The sequence below is a fragment of the Lampetra planeri genome, chromosome 21, assembly GCF_965212315.1.
Source record: "Lampetra planeri chromosome 21, kcLamPlan1.2.h2, whole genome shotgun sequence".
Taxonomy (NCBI): Eukaryota; Metazoa; Chordata; class Hyperoartia; order Petromyzontiformes; family Petromyzontidae; genus Lampetra; species Lampetra planeri.
The window spans coordinates 9,726,645-9,746,008 of NC_136127.1; the positions used below are offsets into that span (position 1 = coordinate 9,726,645).

At 44.8% G+C, this 19,364-nt stretch overlaps 1 protein-coding gene across 1 annotated transcript in view; it reads right to left on the reverse strand.

Moving 5' to 3' along the window:
* The window catches only part of LOC144724654 (uncharacterized), a 194,446-nt gene that overhangs the window by 95,262 nt on the left and 79,820 nt on the right, over window positions 1-19,364 (reverse strand). The window contains exons 8-9 of the mRNA XM_078603951.1: window positions 17,207-17,245; window positions 14,430-14,552 (exon numbers count right to left, since the gene is read on the reverse strand). Coding sequence (XP_078460077.1) covers window positions 14,430-14,552; window positions 17,207-17,245 — 162 coding nt within the window. The remainder of the gene's footprint in view (window positions 1-14,429; window positions 14,553-17,206; window positions 17,246-19,364) is intronic.

A 19,364-nucleotide genomic window follows, 5' to 3' on the forward strand; every position in this document is an offset into this window, starting at 1 on the left:
ACCTAGGGGAGGCCCGAGACAGGTTCAGATAATCGTCACTGGTGTTGGCCGAATCGATGCACTGCACTAACCTCTGCACTAGTGCTCCCCAAAAAACAAAGATCCCCCGTACAGCCTTACCAGACTTTTGGGGCGAGGGCTGTTAGCGAGCAGCTCTGAAAGTCGATGCGGTACACGAGGGGGGTGGGTGGCCAGCACCACGCGCGGACGCCTTTGTCTTCCCAGCCGCAGTGACCTATGGCTTAATCTATGGGGAGGTTCAGGACTGGTACAGATTGTTGTTGTCCACTGATGTGAGCAGGGACGTGCGGTCAGGGGAGGCAGGGGAGGCAGAGCCTCACCTGTAATACTCCAATGGAAATAGCTGTTACTAAAAGTAAAACAAAAGAACAATCAAATCAAATAAATACTAAGATTTTTCCACTGATCTGTGTTATAAATGTCATTTCTGTACGATTCCAATAATTTTTATAGTCAAAATCGCCAAATTTGCAGAGCTCCGCTGCAAATACAGGGAGAGACGAGCTCAGCCTCCCCTCTGATTGCGCAACCCCTCAGTAACTGGATGGAGCGCTTGAAAAGGAAAACTCTAGAAGGCAGTGTTCTTGACGTGTGTGTTAGTGCTGACACACCACAATCTTTTGGTTCCCCAGCTTTTGAATGAAGCAGGACCATTGATTCTAGATTTGAAGCTTTCGTGACTGCAAGGATTCATACTCTTAGTTCTTTCGGTAAAGTCACGTAGGTAAAAAATAAAATTTCATTTTTTACCTACGTGACTTTACCGAAAGAACTAAGAGTATGCAGGACCATTGCCCAAAACGTTGCCTATTATCTATTTTTTCCTAATAAGGCGACGGTGTTTTTGACCAATATGTTGGAGTTGTTGTTGTTGTTGTTGTTTGTGCTTGTGTACCACTGCCAATGGAGCAACGTCGCCAAAGTAACTCGATTAGCCTGACATACAAAAAAGAATTGAATGTGCCACCAGAGCCACACTCGCACAAAATCATCGACGGTTTGAGAGAAATAATTTCAACAAAGAAGTTAATTCAGCCTGGCACCATCTGCTGTATAAATAATGTCGTGAGTTACAGCTTGTTGCCAATCCACTGGTGGATGAAGGCTTTCCCACACTGCGATGTTCATGGGGCGTGTTGTTTGCCCACACATTTCACCACGTGGGTCGGTGTGGCCTTGGGCAAGGAGGTATCATTAGACTCGATTCTCAAGGCCAATCCACCCCCCCCTGCCACCATTCTAGTGAATGGCAGTGAATTTTAAAAATAGTTTTTTTTGTGATACTGACAGTCCTCGACTTACGAACGCCCGACTTACAAACACCCGCACTTACGAACCAGCTTCCATTATTTTTATTTTTTTACTTAAAACGCGAACTCGCAATTGCAAACTGAGCAATTGTGGTGGCTCATTGCCCCCCTTCCGACTACAGTAAAAAAACTCAAGGTAAGTGAAAATGAAAGTTTTTTAAATTTATGTTACTTTAATTTATATTTTATTTACTATATAGTATTTTTTGACAGTGTTACATGCCAATGTACAATATTTCTTCTTCTTAATTTGAGTGAAACAATGCTTTCCTTTTTTGTTGAACCGTAACACATTTCATAGTACTGACCCATGGGAATTTAAATACGGTGCATTGTTGTGTTCCGACTTACAAACCATTTCGACTTACGAATGGGGCTTAGGAACGAATTGTATTCGTAACACGACGACTTGCCCGTACCCATAATCATGGCAATGAAACATTTGAAATGAAAGTCACCTCCCCTTAAACTTGGTTACAAGAAAATATTTTAATTGACCATCACTGCCATCGTTGTTTCAACCAGCAGTATTCCCTCCCATCTCCTTCCCATCGTCTCGTCTCGACAGAGATGCCAACGCAGCCTCGGTGCCTGCTACTACTTCTGTAACATCGCATTTGCAACTCCTGTACTCGCGGTGAATAATTTTTTTAGTCTCATCTGCACCGATCTTTCTCCTCGTCTCATTTCTACTCTGTCCACTGTCACGACAGTTGGATTGTGTGTCTCGTACTGTATCCTGCTTTGTATTGGCTCACCTCTTTAATTTGTCAGAACCGTGTTTTGTCTTGTTGTTGTACAATTGTATTTACTATCCAGACGTTTGTGCCGCCTGTCTTCACCTGCCCTGTACGTGGTGTATATTTTTCCTTTCTCATTTCCATTCTCAATTTTCTGTTCTGGCTTGCCCATGTCATTCCATTTACACAATGTTTTCCCCACCTCCATGTGCCTTGTCTGTCCACTCAATAACACGAGAGTTCGAATGTGAGCGCACCAATTTTGCACAGAGTATAGATTTCAGAATCAATAACAATTGATTATTGGGAAGAGCACATTCAATGCGTCTATTTTTTTGAGTCAGGAATCAATTCTCATCGACCGATTGATAGATTGTCCTGGCCCTATTAGACGTGGTAGCCGGGTTTCACAGCATGGCTCCACACAGTCGTATACATACATACCGTACAAATACACACTACTCAAATCGCTGAGCACTACATATTATTGTGCAAAAAACTGCATCCTTATTTTCATGTTATCATAAGCAATTCTCATTCTGCCTCCATAGCTTTAAGCCGATGGCCTGCGCTGAAGGGACTGCTGCTGTGGGCCTTGTCCGCAGATGAACCAACCACCACAAGAAAGGAATCGAACGATTGCATACTAACCGTGGTGTGAAGGTTCGCGCATTTGGACTTGCAGTCGAGAAGTTACCGGTTCGGTCTTCCAATGCGACAGTTGAAACAACAGTGAATGTTTCTCCACCCTCTCCTATTCCAATGACGTACAAGTACGTACCAGTACGTCATCGGGTTTTTCTTCTGAAAACCCGAAATGAAATCAAATAACTTTATCGTTACGTCTTCTGGCCGGAAGGTATAACGAGGCTCCTGCAAGGCCATGCCGGAGGGCGTGGTGGCACAGTTTGGCGCCAGATTTCATAGAGTGCGGCGGACGTGCCGCTACGGTTCGCTGCGGTGAGTGACAATATCTTTAAACACAACGGCGCTGCTACGCCTCTCTAAGTAAAATTAACATCGGACCGCTTGCGCGGCCCGAGATTCAGCCGTGAACGGGACACTCACCCCCTGCAACTTGCAAGACGTCTCGGAACGAGGAAAGGGTTAAAATCCACCCTAGCCGCGTCTGCCACCCAGCAGTTATACATTCAATGGGCACTACCGCAATTGGCCGATCGGCATTGTCGCGTGTGCTGGGGTAAAGTGTGGGTTGCACCCACCTCTTCCAACACGTCTGGCCAGCGTTGAAGAGGAAACCAAAGATCCCCTCTCGGGCGAACTCTCCGGAGCTCACTCGAGTGGAAGGCCTCTGCGTCAACAGTGGGGTGAGCAAGGAATTGCAGGGCAGCACCTCTACCTATGCTCACGTCGCAAGCAAAGGTCACAGAGTGACCTGTTGGTAGAGCCACATTCCTTCCCTCAGTTGTTATGCCCGCTGTTGCCTTCATTATTATTCCCGTAATTGCCACTGCCCGCTGCAGATAATTGGAATGTCTCTAAAGTCACTGTTGTTGTTGCAGTTATTGCTATTGTCTACTTTATATGTATGCCGTTTTAACTCTCATTTTTGCAGATAATGTGGCTGCAGAGTAACTGATGCTCATTAAGATAAAACAAATCTAATTTATTCTCGTTATTATTTGCCTATTTAAGCCTCCCAAAGTCTCCATACTCTGTTTGCAGCAGGGCCTTGCAACATCGAGATATTTGGTCAATTCCATGAATGAGTCTCTGGCTTCCTGTATACGAGGAGGTAAAACTATTAAACTAAACTATTTTATTTTACCAGGTAAGGCCCACTGACCGATATCGCTCTTTTTCAGAAGCGGCATTGGCCATCACAAATGATAGCTCAACAAAGTGGCTTATCGTGTGAAAATTCACAACAGCCACATATTCTAAACGCATGTTTATAAATGTGGGGGGAACAACTGAAGGATCCGGAGAAAAATCCATGCAACCACGGGGGGATAAACATACAGCAGGCGTCAGGGTTGGGATTGAACCCATGACCTCCTGTATACCAGGAAAGGCAGTTAACATCTCTCCACCGCGGCACCCCACTCAGCACTGACATCTCCTTGGCAACCTTGCAGCTCGATGCCTACAACACCAGACTGGTGGTCACCCATCCGTGTACTTACCAGCCTCAACTTTGCTTAGCTTCTGAGATCCAAAACAATCGGGAGCATTTTGTGGTGATGTGGTTATGAGAAAAATGTTGATGTCGATCAACATCACTTAAAAGATAGCGTTACAAAAATGAGCACCTTGATGATAAACTACTGGTGATGACACTATTATAACAACAACAAATCGGTACAAATAACTCTTGAGGTTAAATATATATATATATTTTAACACATTACGCAAACTTTTAAAGGCTAAATATGCCGAACGCTTGCGTCACTCTCAAAAAGTTCAGAAGCAGTGCAGATATGCCAGACATGCCACATAAAGCATAAATATTGAACCCCACTTCAGCGATAACAGCTGTACACAAAATGCAATAACGTTCGGGATAAGGCCATTATGCAGCATCCGCGTGATGGGGGAGGAACCAAGCTGTCCGTGACAGGCTGCACACAGGACACCGTGGCAGGTTGGGTCGCTTTAATGAATAAATAAATCAGTTTTATCGAGCGGCCTCTCCAGACAGCGGCGAAATATCCCATAACACGGCTCCGATCATGAGCCACTGGCATGCAGTGGAAGGGGAGATGGGAGGCCTTCCCTCTCACTCATCACCACGGGGGTTACAAAATGCCATGGGTGTCACTCAAGGCTGGATTAAAGTGTACTCGCCAAGAGACCAATACTGGATGCTGCCATGGCATCGCGGCTAGCACACTGTGATGCAGAGGTCGCCGGTTCGATTCGATCCCCTGGTGTGACAGTTGAAACATTGAACACCTCTCCTCTGTCCACCTCCTCTGTTCCACTTCGTCAAGCCAGCGAGGAAGAATCGGCCAAATTTCATGGGCACTCCCACCTCTTCCGAGATGTCTAGCTAGCGTGGAAGAGTAGGCAAAAACATTGCACTCTAGACAAGCTCTCCAAGAGCTCCTTCTAGTCAGAGTCAGAATCTGGATTCATCCTGGACGAATGAGCTAGGAAGCTCTTATTTACAGATGTCCAATATTTACAGGCGTCAAGTAATTGTGCGGAAGTCCTTCTGCCAGCGGTGGCGGTGAACGGGCAATTGCAGTGCTGCACCTTAGTCCCCCGCTCCGCCCACATACCTTGAGCCCAAAGCCCCAGAGACCTGGCTGGGGTTGAGGGGGCAGCGTAGCGACGGGAAGGGCACCGCCTCCTCCTGCCGTCACCCACCCACTCTGGCATTCGCGTCTAAAGTCATCGGAGAGATAAGGCTTCCTCCCACGCCACTCCCCTTGACCTCCCCGCCCCGGCTGAAAAGGCAGGCTCATCTTCCCTACAAACTGTCACCATCTGCAGCGAGCCTTGGGGCCCGAGTAACCTTAATCCATTTTTGATGTCTCGTGCACGTGCAATGGCGCGCTGCTAAAGTGTGTTATGCCATCGTGGGTTAGAAATAAATAACGATTGTACGTGACACTCGACTGCTGACCTAATCTAGGCACGATTTTTATTTATATATATGGATTTTTTCTAAAAGGTCGGAGCTAAAAAGTCATTTAAAGTCATGGAAAAGACAAAATCTGCCAATGAACTGGGGAGTGAAGGCACCAGTGTGTGAATGCCTGTTGTAAGTACTACATTATCACTTATAAATAACAATTCCCTACACCCAGTGCAAATGATTTACCGTGAACACGTTGTGAAACAGCTACAGCTCAATTACATTTACCAGCTGCATTTGGAAGAAGCAATTTCAATTCTAAATAATAATGCTGGCTGCATAGTGCAGTTTATGGGTGGCTCTAGGAAAAAAAATAAAAGGTTTAAAAAACAACCTTTCTTTGAAGGCACTGAGAAGAGAAACATGGTTATAGTTTCATAAAAATGGTGGTGAAGAAATAAAAAGAAACGGTAAAACGCTCCGAGGGATCCATTACGATAGCGGCTGCTTATTCCAGACAAATATGTTCATGAAAAAACGTCGACCAATTAGTGATCAGACGAGATGTCCAATTTTGCCAAATGAGATTTCTTTTCCAAATTACTTAGATGGGCATGCCAAATAACAGTATTGTCCCCGGCACTGGCAGCCTATACTTATCTGCGAAACATACCACCTTGGCAGAATTCAAAAATTACTAAAATCGTGACTTCATATAAATGATTTCCAGCATACTGACAGACGAATGCCCGAGGTCACTTACAAAATGAGACTCATCCTGTTTTCTTTAGTTCTCACCACCCGGTTGAAGGAATCATGAAACTTGGAGATAACCTTGCGTTGTTAAGAATGGTGCAAATACCCAAAGTAATAATGTACTTTTGGAAAATTAAATCGGCAGAAATATGAAATCAGCAGAAGAAAACATATTACGTATGGATAATAACTCCTGAAGGCCAAACAGCGCATGGGCTGTATACGGATTACTTTTGCACAATGAAGATACAAAGATTCATGGAAGTACATTTAGTATGGGGATGGAACGACGCGTGTGTGGTTCGGGCAATGCACTATAAAGCCGATGGCCAGGGTTCGAATATTTGAACTGGGAACCAGAACTTCCCCCCCCCCCCCCGCTGCACCCACCCCATAGTTTGTTATCCTTACCCCGCACCTCCGATTAGCCAGGTTGAATTCTGTACGGTGATAAAGAAGTTCAACATACATACACTAAAACGAATGTTTTATTTTACTAGGTAAGGCCCACTGAGCTACGTAGCTCTTTCTTGGAAGCGACCTGGCCAACAAATGATCGCTCAACGAAGCGGCCTGTCACGTGGGCATTTTTAGCGCGTTTATTCGAAATGTGGAGCCGGAGGAAAAATCGACACGACCACGGGGAGAGCATGCAAACTGAAAATATACAGAAGAACCCCTCTTAACGACCACCGCTGTTAACGACTAATCGCTTAACGAAGGGCCTCTATAGAGCCCAATGTGTAGTGTGTAGTGTAGTGTATAGTAGTGTATAGTGTACTGTATAGTAGTGTATAGTGTACTGTATAGTGTAGTGTATGGATTCTGGCTTAGCAATCATTGGAAGGATTTGATAAACCATTTCGGGTCTTAATTGATTGTGTTCACGCTTACGGTGACTTTCAGACCGCATTTCATTCTCTTTCTCTCCCCCCTCCTCCGTTGCGAGCATAGATGGGCTCGTCCGTCTGAACAACCGCCAGTTGCTGTCCGTGGAGCTGACGTTAAGAAAAAATCGCCACTTTTTTCAAATTTTCTTGCTGTGGTTTTCACACCTGATGATGATTGCTTGTGTTGCAATCGAAACGTCGTGAGAATTTTATTGTTTAATTATTATTTTATTATTTACCTTCTACGTGACTTTACCGAAAGAACCAAGAATATGAATCCCTGCAGTCACGAAAGCTTTAAATCGAAAATTAGAGGTCTCTTACGCATCTCTCCGTACATCCAGCTCCCAAAATGACATTTCCATAAAATGTACTTACAGCAAGCAACCGTGGACTGTGACAGCCCGTGTACCCTTGCTGTAAAAAAAAAAAACAAGAATCGCTTCGAAATGAAATCCGAACAAAAAAAGTAATGGTGGTTTAAGGCTCTGCCTGAAACCCATTCACGGATTTTCTTATTCAAATGACAGCTATGCTCTCCAGAAAAATGTTGATTATAATATATTCGGCACACGATTGAAGGCTCTTTAGCACCCAATGGACGAAATGCCATTTCAGACATCCTCGTGGTTAAGCTTCATCGTGGACGTATGGACACATGTGCCTGCCTGATAATTATTTGACAGCAAGTTCATTAAATCCCCCTTTCCTCTGTCCACATAACACACCAAGGTTAGTCGAACGGCAGGTTGCGTGCGGTGGGCACAGAGTGTTTGGGCAAGTGCTGTTAGCGAGCGCCTATGAAGGCCGGCACAGCACACGAGGCGTTGGGTGGTCAACACCACGCCCAGCCGCCTCTTGATTCCCAGTGCTGTTGTTTACACACCGCACCAGGTACCCATTTGAGGCTGAGTCGACCAGGGAGAGGGCCAGGCCCGGTTCATAAATTCGTCACAAATTTTGATGGTGAGCTGAAATCGAACTCGGGTCGTCGGGTTCGTAGTGCAGTGTGCGCTATGTATGTTTACCTCCGCGCTAAATGCGTACACAGGCAGGCAGTAGGGGCGCAAGGATACATCGAGTGAGCGATTCTTCAGCTCACCATAATAACGGCAGTGCTTGTAACAGGTGCGTAACATGCTCGTCGGCCGCGACGAGACTACGGCGCTAAGAGCAGTACCGGCCGAGGAAGGGGGGGGGGGCACGTGGCAACCTTCGGATCGTCGTTGTGGCCGGTTTTCTATCGGGTGAGCCCGGAATAAAACGTAGCTTTACATTTAAGTTGTGTCCACATCAGATCACTTTTACGAGAGTCACAGTGCCAACCCCGCCAACCCCGCCCCTCATCCCCCCACCATGTGACGGACAGACCGACGACGCAGCAAATTTCAAACGCTTTCAACCTTGCTTGCAAAGCGTGACAAAAATGAGAGAGAGAGGAGTGATTCGTTAATCAAAATCGCGTCCCCGAATTACGGAAAGTGCGTGACACGCGATTCCTTTATACATGCCCGGCCAAAAATCGCACGTTAGAGGCTCGAAGGTCAACTCAGAGGTCAAGCGGGCGACACCATTGGGAACGTAACACCAGCGCCTTATCTGGTGTTGCAAGAGCAGATCTTGGGACAAGGAACCTTGGTGCCGTCAGCAGTGGGGCAACGGGGCTCGCCCCAAACACTTTCAAAAGGTGCTCTCAGAGATGATGAAATACGTTGATTAATTGCACACATATTAGCTCTGGGCCTCATTGCAAGAGTTCTGCGAAGAAAATCTTTCAAACGATTAGGAAAATAATTGGAACCACTCTTCACCCCTTCCCTGGAGCTTCCCCCCCCCCCCCGCGCCCATGTGGCTATAATGGATACTCTCAATTGTGAAAAAACAGCGACGAGGCAATGTTTCTCAAACGTTGCGGCAGGTTATGAGGGCCGTGACCGCAGCCGCGCCTCCAAACCAACGAGCCGTGCTGGTGCATGCCAATTAACGCCAACAAATTAGCAGCAATTAATTACCCAGCCGCCGCAGTTGAAACAATTGTGCGAGTTGCTTAAATGCCCCCCTCCCCTCCCCGCCCGCCCCCCATCTTTGTCGATCGCAGCAATATAAATGGGGTACACACCAGTCAGCCGAACGGCATGTTCGCGTGTGGTGGGGTAAAGTGTGGGCATTTCAGCATCGTCCAAGACGTCTGGCCAGGGGTTGAAGAGTAGGCCAAGTACTCTCTGGATGGGGATCTCGAGCACAACAGTGGGCGCAAGCGAGCAACTCCCAAGGGACTGTAACTTTTACCCCTTTAATTCACGTCAATTCATTGCCCTGGAAAGCTTCACCGAGTCGTAAGATTAAAAAAAAAAAAATTCAAATTTTCTTGCTGTGGATTTCACACCCGATGATGACTGCTTGTGTTGCAGTCGAAACGTCGTGAGAAATTGTTATTGTTGAATATTTTTATTATTTTATTATTTGCCTTCTACGTTACTTTACCGAAAGAACCAAGAATATGAATCCCTGTAATCACAAAAGCTTGAAATAAAAAATTTCAGGAGGGTCTCTCTCCGCACCACGGCACAAACCTTGGCCCAAACCCACGATTGAGCGTCTCTTGGCGTAATTGTGGGAGGAAAACCGGAGGACCCCCGATGAAACCCCACGCACCTAACCCCGCAGGTGGATTCAACTCGCGTACAGTCTCAGGACTAGCGAGTTAATGTGTCCGTGTACCACAACTCATTGCTGACATGCCGCCTGCTGTTTGCCGCCACCTCGCATGTCTACGACACACCTGGTGTTCCACTGGCGGTCACCCCATATCCAGGCGGTAACGAGGCGAAACCCTCCTTATCATCCGTGATCCGGCAAGATTGGGGCGCGTTCGTTGTGATTTAGTCATCGGCTCGACAGCTTGACAATGTAATTGTGTGTAAAGTGTACAAAGTCAAAGGATGCAACTAAATTTGGTGGCCTGGCAGAAACTTACTCGTCCTTGTTAGGACATTGCGCTTCTGAAAAAAAAACCATCGACAATTCTTGATGCTGCGAATGCAGAGAAGGATTAACCTTTGAGGTACATTTTTCTAAACACCGACTCAGCTGCAGTAAGATTTCTTTAACGCCTCCTTTGAATTCTGTGCCCAGACTCTATAATTTCAATGAACCATTGCATACAATAGCACTACATGCTTTTCCTTCAAACACCCTTTGTTGTCTGGACGTTGAGATAACCCATTTCTTTCTCCCCCGTAAGTACCGTATTGTGCCTTTTGTTCTTGCAGAAAAAATTATATTCCATCAGTGTGTAAAAATGAAAACCAAAACGATCGCTTTCTTTTTTCTCTCTCTCCTAAACATACGCATGTATATGCTTCGTTTTTTTTTACTTGCGTGTGTTCGTAAGATTTTTTTTTTTACACTTCATTTGCATTCTCGGCAAAAGGTGATCTGGGATGAACACGACAGAGCCGGGGAGAAAAACCGTATCAATGAAATGTACTTCTACCATCCACGCTGTGCGAGCATTTTCGTGCAGAAACACAGAAGCGCGATTTTCACCGGGAAAAAAAATTGCCTTCCAGCACACGTTCAACTCCCACGCACGTAGAAGAACCCGTCGTATAAATTTCATCATTCTTCGCTTCATTAGACAACTTATAGACCCACCATGGAATTAGATGCCAATAAGACATCACTTACGAGATAATTGAAAGTGACAAAACCTATAGATATATATTTCTTAACGGTTACGCACTTTGCATAATTTATGCGCCGCGCGTGCTCGCAAATGAGTGATTAAATTACAATGTGGCCGTTGTTGGATGCGGCCTCGCAAAGGTAAACAAATGTGAAAAGAAAGCAGATTAATAGGTTGTGATGCTCAGAATCAATTCGTGGAATTGGTTGTTTCCATGCCTAAATCACTCGCACCGATTTGGGGAGTATTTCAGGGAGGATTATATTTAGTACACAGTAAAACGCTTTCGGGGGTCAATAGCTCAACACAATAAGCCTGCTCTTAAGGGCTCCGTCCCCGGGCATTGTAAATTCTAGGTTGGAAAATGTCAGCCATGTAGAACTGATGTGGCACATCGTGAATTCTAAGAACAAAGAGGATTTTTTTTTGAGACAGCAAATCAATGCACTGCCACACCACGTCGATGCCCCCTGTTTGGCGTCGTCATCATCGTCATCATCAGCCATGATCTATCCACTGCTAGACGCAGGCCTCGCCAAGCCGTCTCCCCATTGCTCGACATCCACGGTTCATGCCACCTTTCAGGCCTGCTGCCTCCTTTGGTTGCTATTCCATTTCATCATGGGACCTCCTTTGCCAGTACCAAAATATACTAATAGGGTTTTCCCCCCCTTTTTTTCTGGCAACAAAACTGACACCTTTTGCAAGGAATCATGCTTACATTAACCACAATACTTGCAGTCAAATGCAAACTAAAAACAATACTCTGATAATTTATGCATTGTCTTTGAAACTGATTGGTCCACACCAGACAGCTTTCTTCAGAGCCTCGTCTCATATGGTGTTCGACCAGATGACGCCAAAAGGCGCACAGTTCAAAGACAACGCACTATCAGAGTAATGAGAGCTTGGGGTGAGCAGCTAGATCATGGGACCTCCTTTGCCAGTACCAAAATATACTAATAGGGTTTCCCCCCTTTTTTCTGGCGACAAAACTGATACCTTTTGCAAGGAATCATGCTTACATTAACCACAATACTTGCAGTCAAATGCAAACAAAAAACAATACTCTGATAATTTATGCATTGTCTTTGAAACTGATTGGTCCACACCAGAGACAGCTTTCTTTAGAGCCTCGTCTCATATGGTGTTCGAACAGATGACGCCAAAAGGCGCACAGTTCAAAGACAACGCACTACCAGAGTAATGAGATGTTTGCATTTGACTGCAAGTATTGTGGTTAATGTAAGCATGATTCCTTGCAAAAGGTGTCAGTTTTGTTGCCAGAAAAAAGGGGAAAAACCCTATTAGTGCTATTCCATTGTTAGCCTTGACCACTGGACTTCACCCCTTATAGCAGAGTGCCCTGCCCAAGCCCACTCACTCCTCTCATCCTTGCGTTCTTCTTTCCGTCTCTCACTAATTCTTGAGCGTGCACCTCTCCACGCTTGCTTGCGATACTTTTCAGCTCACGTTCTATTTTATTTCGTCAATGTCTGATACATCGTAGAAGGGGAGTCACACAAGGAGACATGCTCGAGCCGAAGCTACAGACAGCGAGATTAGGGGCGCCTACTCTGAAAATAAGACGGCAGAAAATATAAAGATATCAACCGTCTCACATTTGTACGTTTGTATGTTGAACTTCTTTTTAACCATACGTAGCCAACCCTGCTATTCGAACAACAGCATGTCTTGCTTAGCCATTCAATTAATTGTAAAGCCTTTGTACACTTGCACTGCGTAAATTTACAAAATTAATCATGGGAGCAAAAACCATACAGGTAAATAATAACGCATCACGTGGTTTGTTCAGTTTTCTCTTGGGCTCAACTGACATGACCACAACAACAGTGTCCACAATGCAGTGCTCTCATTCGTCACCTTGCACTGTGTAACATTTTCGCCGACGGTATTTCTTGGATGACGTTTGTTGCGTTTGTAGCAGCATCACCTATTTTGTACCGTTTGTGCCTTAGCCATTCATGCCTGTAATCCCCATAGGTATCCCTACAGTGAAGAATTGTCTCTCAATCGGCTCACACTGGCTTATGTGAAGAGGGCAGATATGTACGTATAATTATATTATCAGTCATACCTGGGCCCTATTTTACATAAATTACCATCTCATTTGTATAACACAATAACAATTAATAGTCCTTTGTCAAGTAATTGCTGGATGAAGGCCTCTGCATTCCACATCGGTCATTGGGGGTTTTGTGACCACACTTCACCATGCTGGCCAATGTTCAGATGTCACTCACCACTGACGTTTGCTGTGGACGGGAATTGAACTCAGTGCAGCTGCTCACCACCGCGCCACTGCTCCCCACTTGTGTATCGACCAACAAATCAAAGCAAAGTGACAGATTTAACATCTTCATACAGGGACGTCTACATATGCGAGAAGAGGGTAGGATTACGAACGCTAAACTAACCCCTGAAGTTTCGATTTAAAGCTTTCATGACTGCAGGGATTCATATTATTGGTTCTTTCGGTAAAGTCACGTAGATGAACTCGTCTGTCTGAACACCCGCAAGTTGCTGTCCGTGGTGCTGACGTTAAGAAAAAAAGCGCCACTTTTTTCAAATTTTCTTGGTGTGGCTTTCACATCTGATGATGATTGCTTGTGTTGCAATTGAAACGTCGTGATATTTTATTATTATTATTTTATTATTTCCCTTCGACGTGACTTTACCGAAAGAACCAAGAGTATAACCCCTGAAGGTTAGCACCTCTCCTGACACTGCATCGTCAGGGACAAAATAGCTCAATATTCTGAGACACCCTGGCTTAAAGAAGTAACTTTTTTAGACACGGGGGGGGGGGGGGGGGGGCTGTATATTTTCCTCAAGCTACCTGCCTCAGCAAATCCTAGGCCAAGCCAGACTCTCCGAATCCACCATGCATAGCGAGAAAGGCAAGATAGACTGAGTCGTGTAATGTGTGCGTATCAATTGAATATTAATCATTATTTATCCTGGAGAAATCCGATAAGCGAAAAAGCTCTTTTTCACCAAAATGTTCAGTAAGGGTCGGGTCAAAAAGTTACGACCACAAACAATAAATACACGATCAGAGTGCAATGTATAGGAGAGGAAAGCAAATTACAAAAAAAAGTAAAAGAGACAAAGTATAAAATTTAAAATTGCATAAGGACAGGATCGGAGGTGCAGGATCGGTTCAGATAATCGTCACTGGTGTTGGTGGCCATGAGCAGGAATCAAACTCGGGTAGCCGGGTTCCTAGCGCAGTGCAGGCACTCCGATTGGCTGCGTTCAGTGCAATAGAAGTTCAACACACACGCACACACATACGCACGCACACACAGTTTTTTTCTGAGATGCCACATTGGACACGCACACGAGCATGCACCCCTGGCTCCTTGCCAAAAAGGTGCCTCGTGCCCTCCTGCGGGGCCACCCGTCACAATAGCAAGGCACGACGGGCCGTTCTCCACAAAGGCAGAAGTGGGTTACCTGCAGCCCCCCAGGGCAGGCGGGGATACCAAGGGTCTCGAGCAGGATTGTGGCCAGGGCTCGGTTCTGCCGCTCCACATTCATGAGCCGCGCCTTTAGCGCCGAACACTGCTCCCTCGTAGCCTGGGTGGCAGACGCGCACACACCGCCCGACCACAAACGTGCAGCTCGCATCAAAGAGGCAACTCGAGCAGCAGCAGCAGCAGGTCCATCCAAACGTATTTCAATTTAATGCTATTGTTCGGCCTTTCAAGACCGCAGACAAGGCTTTCCCGTAAATGTTCTCCGCTCTCCTATAATTTCGCAGCAAAGTGCGCTGAACGTCGCATTTTCCTGTAAATACATATGGAAAAGAAAAAAAATCCATTTTCTCTGGAGTGATTTCCCATATTCCCCGTACATTGTGCAATTCCTTGAAAAAAATAGGGTGGACACGTTCATTACTCTGTGTCAGTGTGCCCCCTATCTAATCTATACACATATGTCTGCTGCTCTCATAGGGGCCTTGAGAAAGCTATGAAGATGTGGCGTGGCTGGAATGCTCGATAAACCAAAATGAAACTACCACCAGAGTTCGCACGTTTTTACGATACTTTCATTTGATACAGCGTCATTTGTGCTAATGGCATCCCATAACGCTTTACATTCATTATATATTTGGTCCTTATATTATTATATTATAAGAACAACATCCCACATCCAGCCACTACCAAGTAAATCAAAACCCTGCTCCTAAGAAAAATCTAAAATTTATAAACAAATGAAGAAATGGCACCAAAAGCAAAACAAACTAAAAAGTGATCACAACAAAGAAACGAGTCCATTAGGTCACATTCCAGACCGCAATCCCAACTTCCCAACCAAACCAGTACTGGAGTGCCTACAAGTTACGACTCGTTTATATCAATCGGTCCAATATACAAAAAGTGATTACCTATTTTTAGCGGATGCCTGGACGAAAAAAAACGCCTTTCAGTTCAGATGTGAACAACGTGACGGAGCTGAATAGTCGAACGTGGAGCGGGAGGGCACTCCAGACTGCAGGAGCTGCGTGTGAAAAAACTCGTCCACCGATGGTTTCAGGTTTTATACATTTTTTCGTGTGGAGAGCAAAACCCAGTGAAGGTGAACGGAGAACCACGGGCAGGGGTGTAAACTGCAAAGGCTGATTGTCAACACGCGATTCGAGGAGTCCTCGGCCTTGATTTTCCGATTCGTGTTCTGAACGTCACTGGGGCGTGATTGCGCATGCCACTTCCCTGCAGCTACCGGCGATGAAGTCGCACTGGCCGCCGTCACGACCGAAATGAATTTCGATTTAAAGCTTTCGTGACTGCAGGGATTCATCTTCTTGGTTCTTTCGGTAAAGTCACGTAGAAGGGAAGTAACAAAATAATAAAAATAAAACAAAATTATTTTTTTGTGTTTTATTTTTATTATTTTATTACTTCCCTTCTACGTGACTTTAGGGAAGTAATAAAATAATAAAAATAAAACAAAATTATTTTTTTGTGTTTTATTTTTATTATTTTATTACTTCCCTTCTACGTGACTTTAGGGAAGTAATAAAATAATAAAAATAAAACAAAATTATTTTTTTGTGTTTTATTTTTATTATTTTATTACTTCCCTTCTACGTGACTTTACCGAAAGAACCAAGAAGACCGGAATGAAGTCGCGGGCATGAAGTTGCCCGTGAACCGATGGGAAATGCGCCAAAAGCTATGCACGGCGGTGGCTCGCACCACGGCGGTTATTTACGCGAGGCATTATTCAGCGCACACTTAGCGGCGTGTCGAAGGGAACAATGCTTCAAGAGTTATTGCTTCCCGCGCAGCGATGCAGGGGATCTCGGTTTAGCCGTGACGTTGGGGGCTAAACCTTCAAAGCGAATGAGATGAATGCTGGATTTTTTTTTTATTGAGGATGTTTAATTTCTTGGCGGTGCCAATGCGCAGAGGACCTTGCTGCTGCTGCTGCTGCTGTTGTTGTTTGTGGTGTTGAGGGATGTTTATTATGCACAAGGCCGCAGATGTACTCCCTTCATACCTTGCCTGAGGCACAACTGAACGAAGGCCAACAAGAGGCTCCAATGGACCACTTTAAACAATAATAGACCCGAGAGAATACGGAGGAATTTTAGCGCTCTGAGATATTTAACCAAAAGTAGATGACACAACCCTTTTTCTTTTCAACAATGTAGCCATGAAGACAGCAACCAGAGAACATCTTTAAACCTATTTCTGCCATGAATAAAACACTACAGTTTTTTTAGGTTTATTTTATTTATTTCATATGTAAAGTGTGCTTGGAAAAAAAAACGATGCTTTTGTTACTCAATAGCGTTATTGCTTTTAGTATATTAAGAATATGGCAAATTACAACCATTACACCTTCTCCTGTGCTCTGTGTTTAAATCAGGGGTGATTTATCTATGTAACATATATAAACAATTAGACAAAAAAACATTGATTTTAAATAATGTAGCTATGGAGACGGTTTCCAATAAAACGTGTGAACTTATTTCTGCCACGTAAAATTGACCACCTTTTCTCAATATCTGATGCACGATTCAAATAAAACGCGAAAATTAAAGAAAAGTTTCCATTCGGATTGTGCCCGAGAAAAAACAAACGCATTATCGTTTATAACTGTACGGCGCTATTGCCTTTTCTTTCTTTAAAGATTCGGCAAATTACAACAATTGCACCTTCCCACTATTGCCTTCCAACCCTCCATGTGCCGCGTGTCACAATCGTAGGTGTTCGATTGCTCACCTGCTGCGTCAACACAGCCTGCATGACCTGCTTGGACACCTGCGAGGTGGAGCGTGATGGGAGTCCGCGAGTGGAGGGGTTTGGGGGGAGAGAGACGGGGGAAATCGGTGGGTGACAGCCAGACAGCCAGGTTAGCGAGCCGGGGGGGAGGGGGGGAGGAGGGTAGGACAGCGATAATAATGTAGAGCCGGAGAGAGAGATAGAGAGAATTGCAAATTGAGGGATAAAATGTTTGGCGAATTAAAGAAATGCGAATGGGAAGAGAGCATAACTGGGGAGGGAGAGAAACAGAGAGAGCGCACCATGTAAAATCCATTAAAAGTTACTCAAGCATTTGACAAAAAAATGTGTTAAGACAACATTCATTTTACATTAATTCCCAGGAGTGTAACAATCGGCCAGGCCCAATGAGACCATTAAAATGTCGTTACGGTAACCTTTCAACTCCCCCCCCCCTCCCCGCAGAATCTCCAGGGAGACGCTGCGCAAGCGGCTGAGCTGGGCTATGAAGAGCGACGACAGGTTTTCTATTAAAATCTTACTCGCCGGAGATCCGGCGAATACCAAAAGGGGAGCGGAGAAGGAAAAAAAAACGGACAAAAAAAAATCAATTTCACTCTCAACTTTGCACCATTTAGCAATGTCAAGAAATCTGATCAACCCTCCCCTCTTTCTCTTCTTCCAACTAAACCCCCACCCCAGACCCCAAGAGCCTCCGCTGCCAAATTCACCCATCCCTCTCTTCAACTCTGCCCCCGCGTGATATGGGGATTACAAGCATCGAGCAGGTGGTGGCAGGGCACTGATGTGATGCGAGTTGAAAAATGTTTCAACCGTGCACAATAGCCCGCGTGATTTTGATTATAGTAGCGCCGTGATGTACACGGGGTGTGTGTCAAACTCGATGTGCTTTAATAGATTTTCTTTTTTTTAGACATACACACACACACGAGATTAGCAAGGGTGTCTCGGTTGAAAATGTTGATAAAATATCCTTCTGCGGTAAGTAGAGAATTCATCTTCTTGGTTCTTTCGGTAAGGTAACGTAGAATGGAAATAATACAAATAAAACATTATGATGTTTTATTTTTTATTATTTTATTATTTTCATTCTACGTGACTTTACCGAAAGAACCAAGAATATGAATCCCTGCAGTCACGAAAGCTTTAAATCGAAAAGTAGAGAATTGTTTTAAAAATGAAAAGGGTCATGGGACCTCCCTTGCCAGTATCAAAATATAAGAATAGGTTTTCCCCTTTCTGGCAATAAAACAGCTGTGTTAAGATGTTAAAACACCAAACTGAAACCTTTTGCAAGGAATCATGTCTGCATTAACCGCATATACTTGCGGTGAAAATACAAAAAAAACATGCTCTGACAGTATATGCATTGTCTTTGAAACGGATTGGTCCCCACCAGAGACAGCTTTCTTTAGAGCCTAGTCTCAAACAGCGTTAGATCAGAGGACGCCAAAAGGCGAACAGCACAAAGACATTGCCTCTGCTGTGGGCCAATCAGTTTCAAAGACAATGCATATACTGTCAGAGCATGGTTTTTTTTTGCATGTTCACCACAATTATATGTCGTTAATGCAGACATGATTCCTTGCAAAAGGTTTCAGCTTGGTGTTTTAACATCTTAACACAACTGTTTGTTTTATTGCCAGAAAGGGTAAAAACATATTCTTAATGAAAAGGGTATCGTGTTTTTGCATCGTGTCTTGCTGTAAACTTCTAAACCTGCCTCGATTGGATTTCTGTAAAAAAATATAGCTTTGTGGCTCATCGGATTCATCCAGTACAAATAAATATTCGGATTCCGATTTGAAAAAAGGCTAAACCTACGTGAAAATGACTTAATAGTTGAGTGCGCTTTAGATATCGCGATGTCTCGTTGGTCCACCGCCTCACGTTCGTTGATAGGAAACGGAAAAAAACACCGCACACCGTTAACAATGGCCACGATCGCGCCCGACAAATGTCAGACGTGTCACGCCAACGGTGGCGGAGCTTTCTTGGGCCCCGTGGTTCAAAGGAAAACATTGAACGCGTTCAGTGTCACGCTTCTTCTGCTGCTGCTACTAGCGCTGCTGCTTCCCCTAAAGCCTCTGTAATGCCCCCCCACCCCCTCGTTCCCTGTCAATGGTGAAATCCCCGA